The sequence below is a fragment of the Trichechus manatus genome, unplaced genomic scaffold, assembly GCF_000243295.1.
Source record: "Trichechus manatus latirostris isolate Lorelei unplaced genomic scaffold, TriManLat1.0 scaffold00004, whole genome shotgun sequence".
In the NCBI taxonomy this organism is placed as follows: Eukaryota; Metazoa; Chordata; class Mammalia; order Sirenia; family Trichechidae; genus Trichechus; species Trichechus manatus.
This window is the reverse complement of record NW_004443940.1, coordinates 11,705,440-11,731,130: the sequence shown is the minus strand read 5'-3', so window position 1 is coordinate 11,731,130 and position 25,691 is coordinate 11,705,440. Positions and strand designations below refer to the sequence as shown.

Here is a 25,691-nt window from a genome sequence, read left to right as displayed (position 1 = left end):
AAGTGTCTGTTCATTTCCTTTGCCCATTTTTTAACAGGATTATTTGTCTTTTTGTTGTAGAGGTGTTGGATTTTCTTGTAGATTATGGAGATTAGATCTTTGTCTGACTTGTACTGTCCAAAAATTTTTTCCCAGTCTGTAGGTTTTTGTCCCCCTTTAATTTATTAAAACAATGAATCACGTTGACAAATTCCCTGATGTTGATTGATCCAGCCTTGCATCCTTGGAATAAACCCTATCTGGTTGTACTTGTTTATTTATCTAATACTTTGCTTAATTTGACTGGCTAGTAGTTTATTTAGAATTTCTACATCTATATTTATAAGAGAAATTGGTCTGTAGTATTCTTTTGGGTATTATATTTATTAGATTTGGAGATTGGGGAGTTTTCCATCTTATAGTTTTTTCCATCTTATCCTTCTAATTTTTATTCATTTCTTGTATTCATCTTATTACTCTGTCTAGTTCCTCCAGGATGATGCTGAATAGAATGATCCTAGCAGGCACCCTTGTTTTGCTCCTAAATTTAAAGAGAATGCTTTATACTTTATACAATTGAGTATGATACTTTCTTTGTGGTTTTTAAAGATATTCTCTTTGGGGTTAAGAAAGTTCCCTTTTATTCCTTGTTTTCAAAGAGTAGTTTTGTTTTTAATCATGGACTTTTTCTTTTCCCTGAAAATTTTTTAGATGATCAAAGTTTTTTCTAATCCTTTAATTTATTGAAACAGTGAATCACATTAATAGATTTTCTAATATTAGACTAACTTTATATTCCTGGAATAACCCCAACTTGGTCTTTTTTGTACATTGCTGGATTTGGTTTCCTAATATTTTGTTTTGATTTTTAAATCTATGTTTATGAGTGAGATTGCCTGTAATTTTCCCATAATTATCTTATTTTGGTATCAAGGTTATGCTTGCTCATAAAATGAATTAAAGACCATATCTTTTCTTCCAATCTTTATAAGAGTTTAAGTAAGTCTTTAATTATTTGTTTCTTGATGATTAGAACTCACTGGTAAAACTTTCTGGGACTGGTGTTTTCTTTGTAAGAAGATTTTTAACTACTTCTTCAATATCTTAAAGGACTAGTCTGGCTTTTTATTTCATTTTTAATTGGTTTTGGTTTGAGTTGTATTCTTCTAGAACTTTATTCATTTTATCTAAATTCTCAAATATAATGCATAATTCCTTTTATTATCTTTTAATATCTTCAGTATATCTAGTTATGACTTTTTTATTCCAACAACTATTTATTTATGCCTTCTCTCTTAATTGGTGTTGATTGAGATTTGTCTGTTTTATTAGGCTTTTCAAAAAACCAGTTTTGGCTTTGTTGATCTCCTCTATATCTGTTTTCTGTTTTAATAACATCTGCCCTTTTATTATTATTTCCTCTTTCTTTGGAGTTTTAATGCCGTTCTTTTCTTCTAACTTCTCAAGCTGCATACTTTTAAGCATCTTCAACATTTTTCTTTTCTAATGCAAGCATTTAAAATGCTAAATGTAACACATAAATGTCGATAAATCGTTTTTTTGTTATTGTTTAGTATCAAAGGTTTTCTAATCCCAATTATAATTTATTCTATATTTAGGATATTTTTGAATTTTCAAATATATGAAGTTTTTCTAACTATCTTTTTGGTACTGATTTCTTACTTACTTTTATTATGGTCTGAGAACATAGTCCAGTTTTCTGTGCGCCATAAGTATAAATATTGGCATGAAGTGATACCCTCTTCATTCTTTTCAGATAATCTGTCCTTTCAGTTTTGATTTCCTCTAAGGTCCAGGAAATATTTAAAGGAGTACTTAGTTCCCCAGAATATTAGGAATTGTGGATGGGGGAGAGGCATTGTCTTTCTACCATTTATTTTTAATAGATTAAGATTATGGCTTACTTCTTGAAGTAATTCAGAAACCTGGGAAGCAAGATGATGGAGCTGGGGGATGCCTCTGCAGCTGTGCGCTCTCTCCAGTACCTCCTCTAGGGAGCAGGAGCAGGTATAGGACTGAACTCTCTTGGTGCTATTGATAGCTGAGGACCAGTGTCCGTGGGGAGGGCTCCTCTTCCACACCAGCCTCCTTGGCCAAGCTCTTAGCTTCCTTTTGTGGTTCTTGTTAGCTGTCTTTCGTGGATTCCTACTCATGACGACCCTATGTGTCCACAGTAAAACTGCTCCGTAGGATTTTCAAGGCTGTGACCTTTCAGAAGCAGATCACCAGCACTATCTTCTGAGGCAGCTCTGGGTGGGTTTGAACGGCCAACCTTTCACTTTGTAGTGGAGCGCTTAACCGTTTGCGCCTCCCAGGGACTCCTTAGTCTTGTAAAGACTGGGACTTTGGGGCTCCCTGGGCATGCTCAGTTATCTCCTTGGGGAAGAGTGCCACCTGCCCGCCTGATGCCTGTGGTCCTGGAAGGACAACCTGATTCTCTTTTTTATTAATTGAACTATAATTCACATACCACAAAATTCACCCTTTTAAAGTATACAATTCAGGGTTTTCAGTGTACTCACAGAATTGTGCAATCACCACCACTATCTAATTCCAGAACATTTTTTATCACCCCAAAAGAAATTCTGTACCTATTAGGAGTTGCCTCCGATCTCCCCTCCCCACAATCACTAATCTAATTTCCATCTCTATAGATTTCCCTGTTCTGGATATTTCGTATCAATGGAATCATACAATACATAGCTTTTCGTGTCTGGCTTCTGTCACTTAGTATAATGTTCCAAGGTTCATCCATGTTGTAGCATGTATCAATACTTCATTGCTTTTTATGGCTAAAAAGTATTCCATTGTAGAGATATACCATTTTATTTATCCATTCATTAGTTAATGGGCATTCAGGTTGTTTCTACCTTTTGGCTATTATGAATAACGCTACTGTGAACATCCATGTACAAGTTTTTGTGTGGACATACATTTTCAGTTCTCTTGGGTAGATACCTAGAAGTGGAATTGCTGGGTCATAGGGTAGTTCTGTGTCTAACTTTTTGAGGAACAGCCAAACTGTCTTCCAAAGTGGCTGCACGGTTTTACATTCCCACCAGCAGTGTGTGAGGGTTCCACTTTCTCCATATCCTCACCAACCTTGTTATCGTCCGTCTTTTTATTTTGACCATCTTAGTGAATGTGAAGTGGTAGCTCGTTGTTGTGATTTTCATCTCCCTAATGACTAACGATTCTGAGCATTTTTCACGTGCTTATTAGCCATTTGGGTTTCTCTGGAGAAACGTCTATTCAAATCCTTTTTGTTGTTGCATTGTAAGAGTTCTTTATATATTCTGGATACTAGCCTGATTATTTCTATTCCTGAACCCTGGGAGTACTACACATGAATCCATCCCAAACTAGAAAGGACTACCAGTAGTATATGAACGAGCTGGGGGCAGAGAGCCCTTCTCCTGGTGCCTCAGCAGAGGATAACATTTTGCAAGTGTGTTCACCACTAAGCTACAAGAGCAGTAACAATGGTGCCTTCCAGGAGACCTAAACAGCCAAAATGGCAACTACATTTTATTGAGCTTTTACAAGATGCCAGTACCATGCTAATAGCTTTATATATATTATCTCATTTCCTTCCCACAGCAGCCCTGTAAAGTAGGCATTATTATTATTATACCCATTTTAAAGATAAAAAAATTAAGTCCTAGAGACATTAAGTAACTTCCACAAGGTCACAAAGCTAGTAAGTGGCAGAGCTGCAATTCTAAGCCTGGTCATCCAACTCCAAAGTCCATGCTCCTAACCACTCAGGTATACTGCCTCCAAAACAAAATTCCAACCTCCCACTTCCAAGACATTCAAGTTTGTCTCAGTTTCCTAGTGCTGCTGTTACAGAAATACCACAAGTAGGGGACTTTAAAAAACAGAAGTTTATTTTCTCCCAGTTCAGGAGGCTAGAAGTCTGAATTCAAAGTACTGGCTATAGGGGAAGGCTCTCCCTCTGTCGGCTCTGGGAGAAGATCCTTGTCCCTTTCAGCTCCTGTAACCCTGGTATCCTCGTTTCCTTGGCGCTCTTCACATGGCTTGCTTCGTTTGTGCTTGCTTGTCTCTGTGTCCATGCTGCTCCTTATAACTCAGAAGTGATCAGGTTTAAGTGATCCTTGTAACTCAGAAGTGATCAGGTTTAGAAGTGATAGGGCCTCATTAACATAACAAAGAAAACCCTATTTCCATGTAAGATTACATCACCAAAAGGTCAACAATTACTCTAAAGCAAAGATGAGAAGATAAGGGAGCAGGGAAACTAGAGCACTGGAAAGGAAACAACCAGAATGCAATTAAAGAGAATGTTGACACTTGTGGAAAATGTAACTAATCTCACTGAACAATTTGTATAGAAATTGTCAAATGGGAACCTAATTTGCTGTGTAAACATTCACCAAAAACACAATAAAATATTATTAAAAAATAAATAATTAGGTATAGGGATTAGGGTTCCAACATATATTTTTGGGAGAACACAGTTCAGTCCATAACAAAGTTCATTTCCAAAAGTGTCTGGGCACAAGATGGGGAGGTTTGAGATAGATCAAGGAAGGACTAGGGGAGGACTCAGGGACTTTGCCTCTGGTCTCACTGTCTCCCTGGCTGTTCTCCCCTCCTGCCAGTTTGCCCAGTATGCAGAGATTGTCAACTTCACCCTCCCCAATGGGACTCAGAGGAGTGGGCAAGTGCTTGAGGTGGCTGGGACCAAGGCAATTGTCCAGGTAAGTGGTATCAATGAGGTGTTGGTTGATTGAGTGAATAAATGTACCCACAAATTCCCACACTTATAAGCTCCTGAAGGCAGGAAATGTCCCATTTCTCTGCTAGCACCTAGCCCAGAACTGGGCACACAACAGTGTATAGAATGGGAAGTCCCATTCTCTCCAGCAAGCCCCTTAATGGAGTAATAAAACTCTTGTCCCCATAGGTGTTTGAAGGGACCTCTGGGATTGATGCCCAGAAGACCACCTGTGAATTCACAGGGGACATCCTACGGACTCCAGTGTCAGAGGACATGCTGGGTGAGGGATGGGTGGGGGCCTTTCCTCTGCCCTCGCAGTCCAGCTTCCCTGGCCAAACCTTTACCACACTGCATTGTCATTCCCTGTTTACCTGTCTGGCTCCCCTGTCAACTCTCTAAGGTCAGCTCAGGTGTTCCATATGAGGAAGACAGATTCAATAAACCAAGCGCACAGTAGGTGGCTAACTATTTGGAGTCAAGCTTAAAGGGATGAATAAGCCCTGTATGTCCCCTAGTTCTTTCCCAAGACCTGCCATACTTGGCCCTCCCCTCTTTCCTGCCCTAGACTCTCCCCATCAGAGTCAGTGTCCTGGCCAGGCTTCCAGGAAAGAACAGAGGGCCCTGTCCAAGAGAACAGCCACTGTAGCCAGCTCCCTAGGAGTAACTGAGGGCTGAGAGGGGACCCAGGGAAAGACTGGGAGAGGGATGTGGGAGGCAGATGGGAGCTGGTGGTAGTGCGGAAAGTGGGCAGCAGTGAGAGACACAGGGCTGGCCCTGAACCTCCTACAACACCCCTCACCCACCCCCAGGTCGGGTTTTCAATGGCTCCGGCAAACCCATTGACAAGGGGCCAGTAGTCATGGCAGAAGACTTCCTGGACATCAATGGTGAGTGACTGGAGGCTCTGGATGGCTCTTGGGAGCCATCCCCCACCCCGTCATCACCTATACAGAGGCAGCTCTGCACTTAAGCTCTGCCCCAGATGCAGGCCAGAGGCAACTGCCCAAGGTTCACCTGCAGGGCTGGTCAGACTGACCAGCAGATAAGGTGTGACAGTAGGACAGAAAAGATCTCTCTGTTCCCAAATCTGCCACCACCACCTGCCACAGAGCCTGAAATACTGCCATTAGCACTTCCTGTAACAGCGTCATCACCCTTGTGCAGATTCCAGACGTGCCCCAAGACCTTCACTGTCCTGCCTTCCAGTTCTCTGTCCCCGATTCTGGTGGCTGTGGTGGCTTGCAGAAGCAGATACAGCCCCTTCCAGGCCCTCACCATTCAAGCTGTGAGGGTCTTCCTGAGTCCTCCCACCCTATCTGTCAGTTTACAGAGGACGTGATGGAGGCCTAGGGAGCTGTGTGACACTACAAGTCAGGGGTGGAGGACAGAGCACGAACCTCTCAGACAGGAGGTGTCCAAGTCACCCTCAGGTCCTTTAAACCCCGCACATGCGCCTGTAGGTCATGAGAAGGGCACTGCCTCAGCCCGAGGTGGCCTCAGCCTGAGGTCCTGCTGGCCAGACACTTCCACTGAGCTAGAGAGGCGCTGTCCAAGGTAGCCGCTGGCCACGTTTGGCTATTTAAATTGAAATGAAATACAGTTCAAATTCAGCTCCTCATTCCCACTAACCACACTTCTAGTGCTAAGTAGCCACGTGTGGCAAGGGCTGCCGTATTGGGTAGCAGAGTTAGAGAACGTTTCCTTCATCACAGAAAGTCTTGTTGAATGCTGCTGCTCTGCAGTGTGGGGAAGGGTTGGGGCAGTGCAGGGAAGGGACGTGGACCCTTGAGCATGGCTCCTTGATCACTCCCGCCCCAGGCCAACCCATCAACCCTCATGGCCGCATCTATCCCGAGGAGATGATCCAGACGGGCATTTCTCCCATCGACGTCATGAACAGCATTGCTCGGGGTCAGAAGATCCCCATTTTCTCTGCAGCTGGGCTTCCCCACAACGAGGTGAGGCCTGCAATGGCCAATAGACATGGCCAAGGGGAAGGGACAGAGTGGGGAGGACGCCTGGGCTGGTGGGCCAAGCAGGCAGGGGCCGGTGATCTGGGGTCACCAGCCTCCAGACTAGCACCTGTCCTCTTAGAGCTGCACAAGACCTCCTCAGTGTCCAGTCACTTGCCCCCAACAGGTCTTCAAACCTCTGCCCACAGTGCGTGGCCTCTCACTGGCTCACGAGAGCCCACAAGTAGTCTCCAGGGTTGAAAGTCCTGCTCAGGCGAGCTGACAGCCCCTACTCATTGGTCCTTATAATGATCTTGACAAGCCCATACAGTCACCCCTTGAAGGGCAGCCCCGTGGTCACCTACAGCCACCCTGCACAGGCTCCCCGCCCCACCAAGAGCAGACAGCCCAGTTCCTCTCAGAGCAGCTGGTGTGACAAGGTTTCCAGGGACTTCTCTGACTCCTGCCCCAACCACTTCTGATGTGCCCCAGCTCGCCCTCAAAATGGTCTGCGGTGGTTAGAAGGCATAGGCACCCCCCAACCATCCTGAATATGGACATGATGTATGGTTGTCCCACACACTGCAGGCCTGTGACAAATCTGTGCCCAGATAAACCCTGCAATGGGTTTATCTCCCCCCTGAACTTGGGGGGACAAGAAAACTTTGGGAAGGTGGTAACCGAGGGTCTTCTCAGAGGGCCCAAGGATAGGACAAGAAGGGCATGACCGCCCTGAGCCAATCTGCCCCACACCTGTACTGAGACAGCTGCACTTTGGAATTGCTACCCTGCCCACTCCTCATGACAGACATCCTCAGCCCTTTAGTAGCCACAGAACAGGACAGCCCCTCCCCATCCCCCAAGAAAGGCTGTTGTCCTGGGCCCGTCTCTTCACTTCCTTGGGCTTGAGTCCCTCCCACCAAAGGCCCAGTCTGGAGGACGGACTGGAAATTGGGGTGGGCACTGGGCTCTGACTGATGTCCTCCTTCCCTCCCAACCTGCTGTGCTCCAGATTGCTGCTCAGATCTGCCGCCAGGCTGGGCTGGTGAAGAAGTCCAAGGCTGTACTGGATTATCACGATGACAACTTCGCCATTGTCTTTGCAGCCATGGGGGTAAGAGGGGCTGGGAAGAGGGGCAAGTTCTGGAAACTGTGGATGGGCAGCCCTGTCCCTCATGGCTGCTGGCACAGACTGATCTGATGGAGGAGACACAATCCTGCTCCTTGAGAAGCCATCAGAGTCCAGGCCTGTCTCATGGAAGAGGCAGGTCCTCACAGGACTGAGATGAGTGTGACTGAAGGGGTGAGAGTGGGCTTAGTGACCAGAGTAGGGTAGTGTGTCCCTCAAGGTGCCCCATAGGCTGAGGTAGCCATAGATGGGCCCAAGGTGGCCTAAGGGAGGAGGGAGCCAGGGAACTTGGAGGGACAAGACAACATTGGGAAGGAAGTAACAGAGGGTCCTCTCAGAGGACCCAAGGGTAGGACACAAAGGTTGGGAAGGTGAGGATGGCACTGAGTAGAGCTCAAACTGAGGAACCCTGAACTTCTCTTTGGGGGTCTGATGAAGCCAGGACTGGGGCAGCATGCCCAGCCCCTCCCCTCTCAATCCCCAGAGCCATCCCAGTGGCCGTGGTACCCTGACCCCCCAGTAACTGTCAGATAGTTGACAAGATTTACTGAGAAGAGATGGGAGGAGTTGGGGCCCTGAGACCAGAGGGCCCACCCCCAGCCCTCCTTGCTGTGCGTCCAGGTAAACATGGAGACAGCCCGGTTCTTCAAGTCCGACTTCGAGCAGAACGGCGCCATGGGGAACGTCTGCCTCTTCCTAAACTTGGCCAACGACCCCACGTGAGCCCTGCCCTGATGTACATACTGACCTCAGGCTGGCAGGCCCCTGTCTAAGACCCAGAGTACCAGGGCTCAGGGGCATCACAGAACTACGGGCATGGGCCAGAGCTAGGAGACCAACACTTCAGTGTGCAGACAGGGAAATCGATGCCTAGGAAGGGGTAGTGATAGCCTATTGATAGACAGAGGGAGCCAGACCACCTCCCTACCTCCTGCCCCCAGCCCCTCTGCTCTTCCTACAGCCAGCTTCCAGCCAGGGCTCCTCATCCTTGTGCACTTCCACAGAGCCACCACTAAACAGATTATTTCCCTAAACCATTTGTTTAGGAAAAATGCTATTTTAAAAGTTTAGAAAGTGTGACTTTAAATTTGGGGGTCAAGTGGATGAAAAACAAAAATTCTAGTACACCTAGCTGGGTATGGAGGGTACTGCAAATACTAAGTCACCGAATTCTGGTTCTGGAGTCCGTGATGACAGTACTTGTGGAAGACCCACAGGCCCAGAGCCCGGGACTAAGTGCCAGGAGCTAGAGGCATGATCCTCAGGAGTACTCAGGGCCTCTGCAAGCGGAAAGGGGCTGCCGGGGCAAGCGAGCATGTGGGACGTTCACATAGAGTGTGCTCCAGGCAGAGGCGTAGCAAGAGGGCTGGCGGACAGGGCAAAGGAGGCACTTGCCCCCGGGCCCAAGTCCAAAAGGGCGCCAGTGGCTTCACTAAGGGGGTGCAGGGGGTACAGACCACAACGGATGATACTGTCAGAGGGGGTGACACCACACTGTCCAGAGAGATGCCCAAGACCAAACTATGCAGGACTTGAGCTGCTCCAGAAAGCCTGTGCCCACTTCAGCCATGTTTTGGTGCTGCTCTCTGCTGCCTCGGCTCTCAGTGTTCTGCCAGGATGATTCACCAAGTCCAAGGTGCCTCGCCGCCTCTGCCACCACCACGGCCGGCCTGGCGCCCCTGGAGCCCGCCTATCGGCCTGCTGGCCCGCCCATCTCCCCACACACCCCCCACCAACACCCCTCGAACTTGGCTTCTCCATTTCCTCACTGCCATTCATCTTGAAATGGGGGGGGGGGTCGCAATTTAGAGATTGCCCCTGGGTGCTGCTTAACCCTCGCTATGCCCCTGCTCAAGAGCAGTGAAAGGAGCAGCAGGTAATGAGAATCCTGAGGATCCTGAGGGTGATCCAAGTGTGGGTGCCCTGGGGCAAGGCAGAGTTAGGGCAGGAGCACATGCCCATGCTTCCCAGCCCTTCACCCATAGGCCCACAAGGACAGGCCACTCTCAGTCCTCAGCAGACCTTCTGGGCCTGCTGTCCCGCCCCCACCCAACTCCCCTGCTGGCCCCAGCCTCTGTCTCCCTTCCGACCTTGAATAGCCAGGAGGGGTGTCAGACTTGGCTGAAGGGTGCCTGCTCCTGGGAACCATGGCCTGGCCTGAGGGCTGGGAGCAGGGGCTCATCTTACCGGCTCCTCCGCTTCTGTGCACAACACCAGCTTCCCAATTCACCTTCTGCTCAGCACTGGGGCTAAACGGAGCACAACGTGGGCCCCCAGAGTCTCTAACCATTGGCCGTACCTCCAGGATTGAGCGGATCATCACCCCACGCCTGGCACTGACCAGTGCTGAGTTCCTCGCCTACCAGTGTGAGAAGCACGTGCTGGTCATACTGACTGACATGAGTTCTTACGCAGAGGCCTTGCGGGAGGTGAGGGGCCTGGCAGGGGTGCCAGGTTCATCCTTGCCTCTCCTAGGCATACACCCCACGGGCCACCCTTCAAACTCACTTCCTGGCCCCAAGTGGAGGGGAGTTCGCCCACCCACACCTGCACCCCCTCAACACGTGTAAGCTCCAGGGCTGGTCTCAGCCTGGCCCCTCCTCTCCTGTCCCCCACTCATTTCTCCCACCCACCCTTCCACGTGTCAGCCTCTCTCCCCATTTCTTACCCCAATGCCCATGGTATTGCATGCAGGTCTCAGCTGCCAGGGAGGAGGTGCCTGGGCGACGAGGCTTCCCTGGATACATGTACACAGACCTGGCCACCATCTATGAGCGGGCAGGACGTGTGGAGGGCCGGGGTGGCTCCATTACCCAGATCCCCATCCTCACCATGCCCAATGACGGTGAGCTCCTCACTGCCCACTGCCCCCCACAGTCCTCTGCCTTTCTCTCCCCGCTCGGACACTTAAAGGGCCTGCACTTCTTTGCATTACAATGTGCATAACTGTTCCTCCATCAGAGCAGGGGACAGCACTCCCACCCCTGTCACTTCCATGAGTGGATAGAGACCTGGTTCCCATCCCCACTGAGGCCAGCATATTTTCTTGTAGATATCACCCACCCCATCCCAGATCTGACAGGCTTCATCACAGAGGGACAGATCTATGTGGACAGACAGCTTCATAACAGACAGGTATGCCCCCTTCCTACCCACTTCCTGCTCTCTCCACCACTCCCTGTGCTGTGTCTCTCAGTGAATTAGGCAGGGCCAGGCAAGGCTAGCCCCAAACAGGAGATAACCACCTGGGAAGTTTGTGTGATCCATAGAAAGAAGACAGGTCTTCCACAGAGACAGTTCTGGGTAGAATCCAGTCTATCTGGCTGTGTTACCTTGAGAAAATAAATTAACCACTCTGATCCTAGATTTCCTCTTCTATAAAGTGGGAATACTACTAATCACACAGATGCATTGTGAGGACAAAATAAGTTGGCATATAAAAAGCATGTGGCACATAACTGAAACCAAACCTATTGCCATCGAGTCGATTCCAACTCACAGATGCTAAATAAATGCCATGTCTCTTCCCTCTTCAGTTATTTGTTTTGATGAGCAGAGAACAATCATTAACTGACACAAGTAGATTGTGAATAATATGCCAAAGGGTTAAAAAATTGTCCCATACAGTGGCATCACTAGGGTTGGTGTCACCCAGTGCAGTAACTCATGGACCTCCTCCCATACCAGACCTACAGGATCCTTAGTAATTTTTTTTGTACTAATGTTACTCATAAATCGTAATTCCTATATATCATTCTTCTTTTCCTTTAATTACTACTTTATTCTCAAAAAAGTTATTGATAAATTACCACAATATCGTAGCTAAAATACCAGAAAATTTGACAAAATCAGTGACTATAAAAAGACTGGCAGCAACAAAAACAACAGTGCGGGCTTGTAGCGTGTGTAGACGAAACCACGTGATTCAAAGCATCATTGTAATTGGGTAATAATGACAGCCCTGACCAGAGGGCATTAGAAAGTTCAGAAAGTAAATTGGCATAGAGTTTTAGCCTTGTAGGTATATTGATACATGTAAACTGGGCTTACAAATATTGTTTTTGTTGTTATAACTACAAGGATATTTTTTATTAAATAATAATAAATTTCTGCTGAAACACTGCACAAAAATTTTATAGACAGTCATTTTGGTGTCATCCCCTCTGACAGTGTCACCTGGAATGGTCGGCACGCCCCACACTCCCCTAGTGACGCCACTGGACCCATATGTAGCTGAAAGGCAATCCCTGTGACTTTGTCCTCTTTGCTTGGCAAGTTCTTCCTTTTCTTTCTTCCTTCCTTCCTCTTTGTATCTATTTATTTTCATGTTGTAAAAATATGTCTAACACAACATCTAGAATTTGTCTTTTGGATGAAGAAAGATGAGTCTCCTGAGACCTTAGAGGGAGGGCAGACAAGCAGTGGTGGGAAGGAAAGTTTGGATCCTGCTGTCTGCCACTCCCTTCCTCTGATCCCCCAGATCTATCCCCCCATCAACGTGCTCCCTTCCCTGTCGAGGCTGATGAAGTCCGCCATTGGGGAGGGCATGACCAGAAAGGACCATGGAGATGTCTCCAACCAGCTGGTAAGGAAGAGAGAGCCCAGGGGCTGGCAGATCATCTAATTTCAGAAGCTGAAGGTTTGAGGCCCACCTGGACCATAAACTTTTCTCCTGGAAAAATTCCTCCCCGAAAAGGAGTCCTGCAGCACAGCCAGGGTGGGGGCCATCCGACTCCCGTGACCACTGACTGCCTCTGCCCTCTCTCAGTACGCCTGCTACGCCATCGGAAAGGACGTGCAGGCCATGAAGGCCGTGGTGGGGGAGGAGGCGCTCACTTCGGAGGACCTGCTCTACCTGGAATTCCTGCAGAAGTTCGAGAAGAACTTCATCAACCAGGGTGAGGCACGTTGCGGGGTCCAGGTGATACCTCCCTCCTCTCCCTCCCCCCGCCCCAACCACCACACACATTCCTAACCCTTTTGCTCTGTCCCTAGGCCCCTACGAAAACCGCTCGGTGTTCGAGTCGCTGGACCTGGGCTGGCAGCTCCTGCGCATCTTCCCCAAAGAGATGCTGAAGCGCATCCCGCAGGGCGTCATCGATGAGTTCTATTCCCGCGAGGGGGCGCCACAGGCCCCCGCTGCGGACACTGCGCTGTAGTCCCGCCCGCGGACTGTAACTCCTCGCCTCCGCGCCCAGGTTAAACCTCTTTGCCCCGCATCCGCCACAGCCCCGCATACCGAAACCAAGCGATTCTGCTCCCCTTCAACGCCCTCCACCCACCCACGCACCCACCCTCGGTCTGTGGGGGCTCGTACACTCCACTCTTTTCCCCGGACTCCTGGCACTGCGGAAAGAACAGAAAGTGGTTAAGCCTGTAGTCTTACGTTTTGCTCTGCTAGAAGCATCTATATTTTTTATTTTAAATGCTCCCAAAATAAGAACTGAGGCGAAGAACTTATTATCTTAGGTGAAAATAAGGTTGGCAAAACTGATCATTGTTGAAGCTGGGTGATGAGTATATGGGGTTCATTCAACTATTCTACTTAAAAAAATAGCGTCTTAACAGACACTGCTAGAATTCCTCTTAGGGAGTTGTTTATCTTTGCTGCGAATATCTTGATAAATTTCTTTGGTGGAATATGAGCTCAGGAACAACCAAGGCCAGAAAAGATGTGTCTGACTCTGAATAGCTCTGTCTGAGAGATGCTGAGGAGGAATTCGCGTTGCTCCAGAGAGGAAAGGAAGAAGAGTTGCTGGGGAGATGGCCTGAATGAGGGCCAGGGAAGAGGGCAAGGGGTGGAGGAATGCAGAATGCTGAGGAAAGACCCCCCAGTTATGAAACCGGAGAAGAGCATCCTAAAAACCAGGTGCCTGATATTCCTTTGAAAGCTGCCTGCTCCTCTGTAATGTCGTCCCCTCCATTATCACCCCTGCCCCATCTTCAGTGAAGTGATAAATGCTTTCTAAGAGTGGAGGAGATTGGCAAGTGTGGGACTTAAGCAAAGGGCTGTGTTTTGTTTCTGGGTCAGTGTGTTGTGGAATCCGGCCAGAATTCTTGGATCGAGAGCTGGCACCAAAGGAGACCCTGAGACTATAATTCCCATATCCAAAATGATTCACAGTCATCTTGGGGAAAGATTTGGGTGTCCACTAGGCATAGGTTGTTTTTGTTTTTAACAGCAGTTTTATTAAAATACAATTCACATATCATGTAATTTATTTAAATTGTGCAATTCAACATTTTTAGTATATTCACAGACTCATCACCATAAATTTTAGAACCTTTTCATTACCCTTAAAAGACACCTTGCACCCACCTGTAGCCATCATCCCCCAGAACTCCCCCCCAGCCACAACAATCCCCACCCCACCCCCCAAGCCCTAGGCAACCACTAATCTACTTTCTGTCCCTATAGATTTGACTATTCTGGACATTTCATATAAACAGAGTCATAAAATATGTGGTCTTTTGTGTCTGGCTTCTTTCACTTAGCAAAACGTTCCTAAGATGCATCCATGTTGTAGCATGTAACAGTATTTTTTTATTGCCAAATAATATCCCACTGTATGAATACACCACCTTTTGTTTATCCATTCATCAGTTTATGGACATTTGCGTTATTTCCACCTTTTGACTATTATGAACAATGCTGCTGTAACATTTGTATGAAAGTTTTTGTGGGAACATATGTTTTCTTTTCTCTTGAGTATGTATTCCTAGGAGGGGAATTGCTGTGTTGTATGGTAACTCTCTTTAACCTTTTGAGGAACTGCCAAACTGCTTTCCAAAGAGGCTACATCATTTTACATTTCCACCTTCATTGCATGAGGGTTGCAATTTCTCCATCGTCAACAACACTTGTATTTTTTATTACAGCCATCCTACTGGGTGCGAAGTGGTATTCATTGTGGCTTTGATTTACATTTCCCTAATGACTGATGATGATGAGCATCTTTTCATGGGCTTATTGGCCATTTGTATATCTTCTTTAGAGACATGTCTATTCAGATACTTCACCCATTTTTAAGTTGCGTTGTCTTTTTATTATTGAGTTGTAAGAGTTCTTTACGTATTCTAGACAGAAGTCCTTTACCAATGACTGGCAAATATTGTCTCCCATTCTGTGAGCTCTGTTTTCACTTTCTTGGTGTCTTTTGAAGCACCGAAGTTTTTCATTTTAATAATACCCAGTTTATCTAATTTTGTTTCTTTGTCATATCTAAGAAACCATTGCCTAATTCATAACCATAAAGATTTATGCCTATGCTTTCTTCTAAGCTCTTACATTTAAATCTTTGATCTATTTTGAGTTAATTTTTTAATATGGAGTGAGGTAGGAGTCCAACTTCATTCTTTTACATGTGGATATTCACTTGTCCCAACAACATTTGTTAAAAAGATTGTTCTTTACTCTTGGCATCCTTGTCAAAAATCTATTGACCATTAATGTGAAGATTTATTTTTGGATTCTCAAATCTATTCCATTGATTTATATGCCTACCTTTATGCCAGTATCATACTTTCTTAATTACTGTAAATTTGGGGTAAGTTTTGAAATTGGGAAGTGGTAGTCCCCCAACTTTATTCCTCATTTTAAAGATTGTTTTTGCTATCCTGAATTTCTTAAGTATCCATGTGAATTTTAGAATCAGCTTGTCAATTTCTGCAAAGAAGCCAGCTTGAGTTTTGATGGAAGTTGTGTTAAATCTGTAGATTAATCTGGGGAGTATTTATATCTTAACACTCTTAAGCCTTCTGATCCATGAATATGGGATGTCTTTTCATTTATTTAAGTCTTCTTTAACTTCTTTCAACCATGTTTTGTAGATTTCAGAACATAAGTTTTGCAGTTCCTTTGTTAAATTTATTCCTAAGTGTTTAATTCTTTATGCCATTGTAAATGGAATTCTTTTCTTAATTTCATTTTTGATTATTTATTGCTAGTGTATAGGAATACAATTGATTTTTGTGTATTGATCTTGTGTTCTGCCATCTGTTGAAGTTGTTTATTAGTTCTAATAGGTCTTTAGTGGATTCCTTAGGATTTTCAATATACAAGATCTTGTTATCTGTGAGTAAAGATAGTTTTTATTTCCCTTTCCAATATGTATGCCTTTGATTTCATTTTCTTGCCTAGTTTCCCTGGCTATAACCTCCACAACAATGTTAATTAGAAGGGCAAGGGTGCACATCCTTGTCTTGTTCCTGATTTAGGGGGAAAACAGTCTTTCACCACTATGATGTTAGCTGTGGATTTTTCATAGATGCCCTTTATCAAGTTGAGGAAGCTTGTTCTATTCCTGATTTGCTGAGTGTTTTATCATGAAGAGGTGTTGAATTTTGTCCAAAGGTCTTTATGTGTCTATTGAAGTGATCATGGACTTTTGTCATTTATTCTATTGATATGGTATATTACATTTGTTGATTTTCAGATGTTAAACTAATCTTGCATTCCTGGGATAAAGTCCACCTTGTTATGATATACAATCCTTTTTATATGTTGCTAGGTTCAGTTTGTAAGTAATTTGTTGAGAATTTTTGCATTTATATTCATAAGAGATATCAGTCTATAAAACTTTTTCTCATAGGTCTTTGTCTGATTTTGGTATCAAGATAATACTAGCCTTATAGAGTGAATTGGAATTGTTCACTATTCTAATTTTTTGGAAAATTTTGTGAAGAATTATTATTAATTCTTCTTTAAATGTTTAGTAGAGTTCACCAAAAATCTGGCCCTGGGTTTTTCTTTGTGGGTAGTTTATTTGTTTTAATTACTAATTCAATCTCTTTATAAGTCTATGCAGATTATCTTTTTCTTCCTGAGTTAGTTTCAGTAGTTTTTGTCCTTCAGTAGTTTTGTCCATTTCAGCGAAATTATCTAATTTGTTAGCAAATAGTTGTTCATAGTATTACCTAATACAGTAGTCCCCCATTATCCACGGAGGAAACGCTCCAAGACCTCCCATGGATGCCTGAAACTGCAGACATTACCAAACCCTATACGTACTATAATTTGTCCTATGCATACATACCTATAATAAAGTTTAATTTATAAATTTGGCACAATAAGATATTAACAACAATAACTAATAATAAAATAGAAGAATTATAACAATATACTGTAATAAAAGTTATGTGAATGATGGAGCATGACAGCGTGAGATTTCATCATGCTACGTACTTATTTAACATTTTTGAACCGTGGCTGACTGAGGGTAACTGAAACCGAGGAAAGCAAAACCGTTTATGGGGGTGGAGGGGGCTACTGTAATCCTTTTTACTTCTTTAAGGTCTGTAGTGATGTCTCCTCTTTTATTCCTAATTTTAGTAATTTGAGTCTTCTCTCTTTTTCTTGGTGAATCTAGCTAAAGATTTGCTTTTTTTTCCCCCAAAGAACTAACTGTCAGTTTCATTTGATTCTTCTCTATTTTTCTATTTTATTAATTTCTGCTCCAGTCTTAATTATTTGCTTCCTTCTACTTGCTTTGAGTTTAGTTTGCTCTTCTTTTCCCACTGTCTTAAGGTAGCATTTTAGTTTATTGATTTGAGACCTTTCTAAGGATTACTTCAGCTGCATTTCAGAAGTTTTGGTACGTTATGTTTTTCTTTTCATTCATCTCAAAGTATTTTCCAATTTATCTTGTGATCTCTTCTTTAACCCATTTGCTATTTAGAAGTGTGTTTTTATTTCCACGTATTGTGAATTTCCAAAGTTTCTTTCTGTCGTTGCTTTCTAATTTCACTCCAGTGGGGTCAAAGAACATATTTTGTATGACTTCAATTCTTTTAAATTTATTGAGGTTTGTTTTAGGCCTAGCATATGGTCTATTATGCAGAAAGTTCCCTGTGCCCTTGAGAAGAATGTGTATTCAGCTGTTGAGTGGGAAGTTCTACAGATGTTGGGTCAAGTAGGTTTCTAGTGTTGTTCAAGTTTTCTATTTCCTTATTGTACTTCTGTCTTGTTGTTCTGTCCACTACTGGGATACTGAAGTCTCCAACTATCATTGTTGAATTGTCTATTCTTTCAATTCTGTCAGTTTTTGCTTTTTACATTGTGGGGATCTGTTGTTAGGCACACATGTGATTATAATTGTTATATCTTCCTTGATAGACCCTGTTACCATAAAATGTTCCTATTTATCTTTAGTAACATTTTTTGTATTAAAGTCTATTTTGTCTGGTATTGGTATAGCTATTCCAGTTTTCTTATGGTTGCTATCGGCATGACATGTCTTTTTCTATCCTTTTACTTTCAACCTATTTGTATCTTTGTATCTAAAGTGTGTCTCCCATAGACAGCATATAGTTAGGTCTTGATTTTTATCCAATCTGACATTCTCTAACGTTTGTATTAACTCCATTCACATCGAATGTTATTACTGATATGATAAGATTTACATCTGCCGTTTTACTTTTCATGTTCTGTGTCATATCATTTTGTTCCTGTGTTCCTCCTTTACTGCTTCCTTTTGCATTAAGTGGATATTTTCTAGTGTAACACTTTAATTTCTTTAATTATTTTTAGTTATTTTCTTAGTGGTTGCTCTGACATCTTAATTTATCAGAATCTACTCAAGATTTACACTAACTTAATCCCAGTGAGATATTGAAGTATCATTTCTGTATATCTCTATTCCTTCTTCCACTTTTTTGTGCTATTGTTATAAATATTACATCTATATATGTTATACAACAATACATTGTTGTAATTATTTATATTTTATGTCCTTTAAAAGCTGAGAGAAGAAAAGAACTTTATAAAGTTTGTTAAATTAACCTCCTTATTTATCATTTCTGGTTCTCTTCATTTCTTCTTCTGGATTTGAGTAATCTTCTGGTGTCATTTCCTTTTCCGATACAGCTTTGCTCCCACCCACATCCTTTATGTCATTATTGTCAGATATATTACACTTCTATATGTTATAGGCCTAACAATACAATAATATACATGTTGTTTTATATGATAGCTGTTAAAATCAGTTGAGAGAAGAAAGCAGAAACATACATTTATATTGTCTTCTATAACTACACAATTGCCTTTACCAGTGCTCTTTGTTATGTTTTGTTTTGGTTTGGTTTGGTTTTTGTTTTATTTTGTTTTGCAAGGATTCAAATTACAGTTTGAGGTCACTTGTTTTCAGCCTGAAGAATTTCCTTTAGTAATTCTTGTAAGGCAGAACTGCTAACAAAAAATTCTCTGTTTTTGTTTGTCAGGTAATATCTTTATTTTCCACTTATTTGTTTGTTTGTGACCATGTTGTAAGAAAATCTACGTTTGGCTCCAGTTGCATTTACCCAAGAGGTATGCATAGTGAAGGACGGGATTTTTTTAATTTTGCTCCATAGAGTTCCTTAATGCTTCAGTAGTTCTCAAATGTTTTCTTTTAATTTAATAACACAAATAACACAAATTCAAGTATGTTAAACACTGGTATCTATGTGAAACTGTGTTGCTAGGTTAACTTGGCTTTTTGGGTTTTTTGTGGGTGCATCCACTGGAATAAAATAGCCATCTAAAGTTTTTATTCTTTTTATTAAGAAAAGTTTCACACATGTAGCAAGTGAGTAGACTAACCATCTCAGCTTAATTAAAGAGTATTCAGAAATTTCAATACGGCTTGAACTGTATCATTTGCAGCTATTTTTTTGTGTGTATCTCTTAACAATGAACATGAAATGCAGAAAAATAAAATTAGATTCTGAAATTATTATAGTTTTGTGCATAAGTACTGATTCATCAAAATTTAATTTGCTTTACAGGCAAAACAAATTTAAGTGTAAGCCTAATTTGTGGTTTTATAATTTTTCCACTTGATTTCATTTAAAATAGGTGTTGTGCTGTTTTAAAATACTTGAGGAAGCATTAAAAAGGGGGGTTGGCTGTCAAGTGACAGAAAACAGGGTTAATAGAGAAGGGTAAGCAAATCCTGTTTGTGTTATTTACCTCCCTAGTCACATAAAAAGCATATTTTCTTAAAGGAAAATGGGGTCATCTCTCAATTTATGCACAAATAGATTGTCCTCTTTGTATACAGATTTTGCCTTCCTTTTTGAAAGGCGGTTTTGCTGAATATAAGGTTCTTGGTTTCAGCATTTTGGATAGTTTATGCCACTGCCTTCTGGCCTCCATTGTTTCTGATGAGAAGTCAACTGTAAATCTCATTGGGGTTCCCTTGTACATGATGAATCATTTTTCTTTTGCTGCTTTTAAAATGTTCTCTTTGTTTTTTGCTTTCAGCATTTTTACTAAAATGTGTTGGGTGTGGATGTCTTTGCATCTGTCCTTCTCAGAGTTCGAGGGCTTCTTGAATGTGTAGATTAATGTTTTTCATCAAATTTGGGAGATTTTCAGCCATTGTTTCTTCAAATATTTTTTCTGCCCCTTTCTCTCACCTCTCCTTCTCGTATTCCCATTACACATATGTTGGTGTGTTTACTGGTGTCCCATATAACTCTGAGGCGCTGTTGATTTTTTTTTCTGTTTTTAAGATTGTGTAACCTCTACCACTCTATCTTCAAGTTTGCTCATTTTTCTTCTGCCAGTTCAAATCTACTGTTGAGCCCTTTAGTGAATTTTTCATTCCAGTTATTGTACTTTTCAAATCCAGAATTCCCATTTGATTCTTTTTTATAATTTCTGTCTCTTTATTGATAGTCTCTATTTGATGAGACATTGTCATCATACCTTCTTTTACTTTAAGCATGATTTTCTTTTAACATATAGTCATGCGTCACTTAATGTCCATGATACGTTCTGTGAAATAGGATGTTATGTGATTTGGACGTCATGCTCAGGGGCTGCTGTGCGGTGCACAGCTCAGGTAGCTCCCACTGCGGACACCTCAGGTGAGTGCTCAGCCAGTCCTGCCCGGCACACAGCCCATCAGCCCTGTGAAGTTCATGGCAGAGAGGCTCTGGGCACAGGCTGGGCAACAGGGTAGCAGTCTTGGCATGACCCAGAACCCCTGACCCAGCTGGGCCCTGCAATGCCTGCCGACCTTGGACACTTGGGAGCAGGATTGGGCACCCACTCCTCCCAGTGGCAGGGGTGCCTGTTCTGGCAGGTGGGTGGCAGCAGAGTAGGCTCGCTGCCAAGTCAGACTGTGGGCATCCCCTGGAGGTTGCGCACCAGATCATGGATGTTCAGACGTTGCCTGAACAGACGTTACATGGCATATATTTATAATGGCTGTTTTGAAGTCTTAATCGGTTCAAGTGCTATCTGGGCACTCTCACAGGCAGTTTCTGTTGCCTGCTTTTTTTTCTGCCTGTGGATCACACTGTCTTGTTTCATTCTATGTCTTATTTTTTGTTGTTGTTGAAAATTTGACATTTTAGATAATATTTGTAGCAACTCTGGATACTGATTTCCCTGCCCCTGCCCCAGCTTGTTTTTGTCATTGTTTATTTGTTTAGTGACTTGGATGGACCATCTTAGTGAAGTCCATTTTCCCCTCAGTGTGAACTACTGATATGACTGCTCAGAGGATGCAGCCTTAGAATGGCAGTCGTTTTGGTATGACTGTCTTTGACTCTTTCCCTCAGCTTTTAGGCTGCACTAATTGTTAATTACTGCAAAGAGGGAGTCGTTTGAACAGAGCAAGGGGATACTGTGTGGTTCAAAATCAGAAAAGGTGTGCATCAGGGTTGTATTCTTTCACCATACTTATTCAGTCTGTATGCTGAGAAGCTGGACTATATGAAAAAGAATATAGCATCAGGATTGGAGGAAGACTCATTAACAACCTGCGTTATGCAAATGACACAACCCTGCTTGCTGAAAGAGGCCTTGAAGCACTTATTGATGAAGATCAAAGACCACAGACTTCAGTATGGATTACATCTCAACATAAAGAAAACAAAAATCCTCACAACTGGACCAATAAGCAACATCACGATAAACGGACAGAATATTGGTCAAGGATTTCACTTTACTTGGATCCACAATCAATGCCCATGGAAGCAGCCATCGAGAAATCAAGTGATGTATTGCATTGGGCAAATCTGCTGCAAAAGACCTCTTTAAAGTATTAAAAAGCAAAGATGTCACTTTGAAAACTAAGGTGCACCTGACCCAAGCCATGGTATTTTCAATAGCCTCATATGCATGTGAAGGCTGGACAATGAATAAGGAACACTGAAGAAGAATTGATGCCTTCAAATTATGGTGCTAGCAAAGAACATTGAATATACCATGGACTGCCAGAAGAACAAACAAATCTGTCTGGGAAGAAGGAAAGCCAGAATGCTCCTTAGAAGCGAGGATAGTAAGACTTTGTCTCCTGTACTTTGGACATGTTATCAGGAGGGACCAGTCCCTGGAGAAGGACATCATGCTTGGTAGAAGGTCAGCGAAAAAGAGGAAGATCCTCAACAAGACGGATTAACACAGTGGCTGCAACAATGGGCTCAAATATAGCAACGATTGTGAGGATGGTGCAGGACTAGACAGTGTTTCATTCTGTTGTACATAGGGTCGCTATGAGTCGGAACCAACTTGATGGCACCTGTCATGGATTGAATTATGTCCCCCCAAAAATGTGTGTGTCAATTTGGCTGGGCCATGATTCCTGGTAATGTGTGATTTTCCTATATGTTGTAAATCCTGCCTCTATGATGTTAATGAGGGAGGATGGGTGGCAGTTGTGTTAGTAAGGCAGGACTCAATCTACAAGATTGGATTGTATCCTGAGGCAATCTCTTGAGATATAAAAGACAGAAGTGAGCACAGAGACAGGGGGACCTCATACCATCAAGAAAGCAGTGCCAGAAGCAGAGCACCTCCTTTGGACCGGGGTCCCTGCGCCAAGAATCTCCTAGTCCTGGGGAACACTGATGAGAAGGCCAAGAGAGAGAGAAAGCATACCCCTGGAGCTGACATCCTGAATTTGGACTTTTAGCCTACTTTGACTGTGAGGAAATAAACTTCTCTTCATTAAAACCATCCACCTGTGGTATTTCTGTTATAGCAGCACTAGATGACTAAGACAGCACCTAACAACAACAATTGCTAATTTATTGCTTTATTATTTTCAGTGATGCCCTAGGTCATACATTGCTCCTTAGTCTGATCCAATTAAACTTGGGTCCCTTCGCAGAGGTAGTTTTTGAAGTCAGTCTGTGAGAAGGGCTCCTCTTAGCTGTCTCTTTCCCCAGTTCTATTAAACTAGCTGGTCTACAGTTTAATTTGTTGCTTTTAATTGCTTACCATCAAAATCTCCATTGTTTTCAGAGCACGCTTACGCTTAAACTTGTCCTATTTGAAACATACCCTTTTTCAAATAAGTAGGTCTTTGGGAAGAGTTTTGGAGCTCTCAATTCTTAAGGACTCACTCTCCTCCATAGCATAATCCCTGAGTCCCTGCTCTGGAACTTAGGGCTCCACTTCTCTCAGAGTGATACCCCTGCTTTATAAACAGGACTGTGGGTGGGAGCAGTAACTTCTGATATTCTCAGCATGCATCTCCCAGTATTGAATCTCTGCCCTATGAGTAAGCAAGTAGGAGCAAGGGGGATCAGGACTCCAATATTCTCAGCCTGCCATGTCTGTGATCTAGCCTCTTGCCCTATGAATGGGGGTTGGGTGAAGGAAGGGAGCCCCCACTCTCTCAGCTGCATTCACCAGAATTTAGCCTCTACAACTCAGAGCTTGTGGAAGGGAGGGTTGAGGCTGGCTGGTGGCCTGCTCCTCTCAGTAAGATACTCTTATGGATTGAATTGTGTCCCCCCAAAATATGTCAATTTTGCTAGGTCATAATTCCCAGTATTATATGATTGTCTACCGTTTTGTCATTTGATGTGATTTCCCTGTGTGTTGTAAATTCTATCACTGTGATGTAATAAGATGGATTAGCAGCAGTTACACTGATGAGGTCTACAAGATTAGATGGTGTTTTAAGCCAATCTCTTTTGAGATATAAAAGAGAGAAGCACGCAGAGAGACGTGGGGACCTCATTCCACCAAGAAAGCAGTGCCAGGAGCAGAGTGCGTCCTTTGGACCCAAGGTTCCTGTGCAGAGATGCTCCCAGAACAAGGGAAGAGTGATGACAAGGACCTTCCCCCAGATCCAACAGAGAATGCCTTCCCCTGGAGCTGACACCCTGAATTTGGACTTGTAACCTACTAGACTGTGAGAAAATAAATTTCTCTTTGTCGAAGTTATCCACTTGTGATATTTCTGTTACAGCAGCACTGGATGACTAAGACAGATACTATATCCTTTGAGCAGGTGCTGAGGGGAGAAACAGTCCTATTTTCTTGGCCAAACTCACTTGGATTGTAGCGTCAGTCATCACACTGAGAGGCTGCAGAGGGAGTGAGTGGGTTATGACTTAAGCACTCCAGACTTTCATTGTTCTGAGATTTAGATTTTCTGGACTACGTGTTTCCTCATTTTGCTGTATGCCCTTAGGATAATTTCCAGAGACTTTTTTTAAAGCCCAGTTCTGCTGGCTGCAAAGGCCAGACTCTTTTTTTTTTTTTAACTTTAAAATTCTCTTTTTTTAAATTTTACTGTGCTTTAGGTGAAGGGAGCCCTGGTGGCACAGCGGTTAAGAGTTCGGCTGCTAACCAAAAGGTCAGCAGTTTGAATCTGCCAGCTGCTCCTTGGAAACCCTGTGGGGCAGTTCTACCCTGTCCTATAGGATCGCTATGAGTTGGAATAAATTCGATGGCAACAGGTTTGGTTTTCTGGTTTCTGTGAAAGTTTACAGTGTAAATTAGTTTCTCATTCAAAAATTTATACACAAATTGTTTTGTGACTTTGGTTGCAATCCCCACAATGTGTCAGCACTCTCCCCCTTTCCCTTTATACCCTGGGTTCCCCGTGTCCATTCATTCCAGAGACTTTAAATGGTTATTATTGTTTTTTACATAATTTTCACCAGCTATGGTTGTTTCCTGGGAAGTGGGTCCCCAGAGCTCCTCGTGCTGTCGCGGGGAACTCCAGGCTCTGCTCGGTGTAACTCCATCAGGGCCAAAAAGACAGAGACCGAGTTGGGGAAAAGGAAAGGCAACTTTACCGGTTGGCCAAGCAGGGAGACACTCGAGGTCCCCTGCCATCCAAGACTGCCTGGCAAGCAGCTTGTTGACGCTGGTTCATACAGGCAGGATCAGTTTCAGAATACAAAATGGCGCGCACACAGGCGTGGAGCATTTTAGCATGAGTAAGCATTTTCGAAGACCCCGGTTCGATTCCCCGCGCTGGAGGAACTTAGTCATTTTTGTTCATTAGTATGTCAGCTCTCCACCCAGGGGTGGAGAATTTACCATGCATGAAGCAGTTAATGAACTAAAGGTCATCTGGAATGCCAGGATGGAGAGCAGGACCTGTTTCAGCATATTCTGGTTGGCCAGTCACTGTTTCTCTTTAAGGAGGTTTTGAGGAGGAAAATAAGGAAATCTAGGAAATGGACTGGGTGAGGGGCTGTCTTGAGGCTAAGAAAAATGGCTGTATGGCTCTAGCCCTGTCTTACTGCTACCACTCCAGAAGTAGAAGTTAGGCAGAGGGGCTTGATCTCAGCAGTCCAGGAAACATTGAAATTACATTTTGGGTCCCATATGGGATCATGTGAATTAAGCATGATACTCAGCTGCTAGTCTGACTAAATAACTCACCTAGAACCAAGCCTCAAGGCAACTGATCTATGAGACTCGTGGAGGGGAGAAGATACCAGCCCAGCTAGGGCTCTGCTGATCCTTTGGAACTGCTCTGAGGCTGAAGAAAAGGACCATTCATATTCAGGATATGGGGAGAACACTGGGGAAGTGAGCACACAACTTGGGAATCTGATGTAAGAGATACGGTTTGCTGTCCCTGTCCTGAGCAGGCCCCTCATCCCCATCACATGGTACCCAGATACC

At 43.6% G+C, this 25,691-nt stretch overlaps 1 protein-coding gene across 1 annotated transcript in view; it reads left to right on the top strand.

Annotated features, from left to right (window-relative positions):
* ATP6V1B1 (ATPase H+ transporting V1 subunit B1) overlaps window positions 1-12,984 on the top strand; it is a 32,093-nt gene extending 19,109 nt beyond the window's left edge. The window contains exons 3-14 of the mRNA XM_004369229.2: window positions 4,626-4,724; window positions 4,931-5,024; window positions 5,554-5,631; window positions 6,563-6,702; window positions 7,709-7,810; window positions 8,447-8,544; window positions 10,131-10,254; window positions 10,520-10,670; window positions 10,878-10,960; window positions 12,306-12,410; window positions 12,594-12,723; window positions 12,821-12,984. Of these exons, the coding sequence (XP_004369286.1) occupies window positions 4,626-4,724; window positions 4,931-5,024; window positions 5,554-5,631; window positions 6,563-6,702; window positions 7,709-7,810; window positions 8,447-8,544; window positions 10,131-10,254; window positions 10,520-10,670; window positions 10,878-10,960; window positions 12,306-12,410; window positions 12,594-12,723; window positions 12,821-12,984 (1,368 nt within the window). The remainder of the gene's footprint in view (window positions 1-4,625; window positions 4,725-4,930; window positions 5,025-5,553; window positions 5,632-6,562; window positions 6,703-7,708; window positions 7,811-8,446; window positions 8,545-10,130; window positions 10,255-10,519; window positions 10,671-10,877; window positions 10,961-12,305; window positions 12,411-12,593; window positions 12,724-12,820) is intronic.
* The last annotated feature ends 12,707 nt before the right edge of the window (window positions 12,985-25,691 follow it).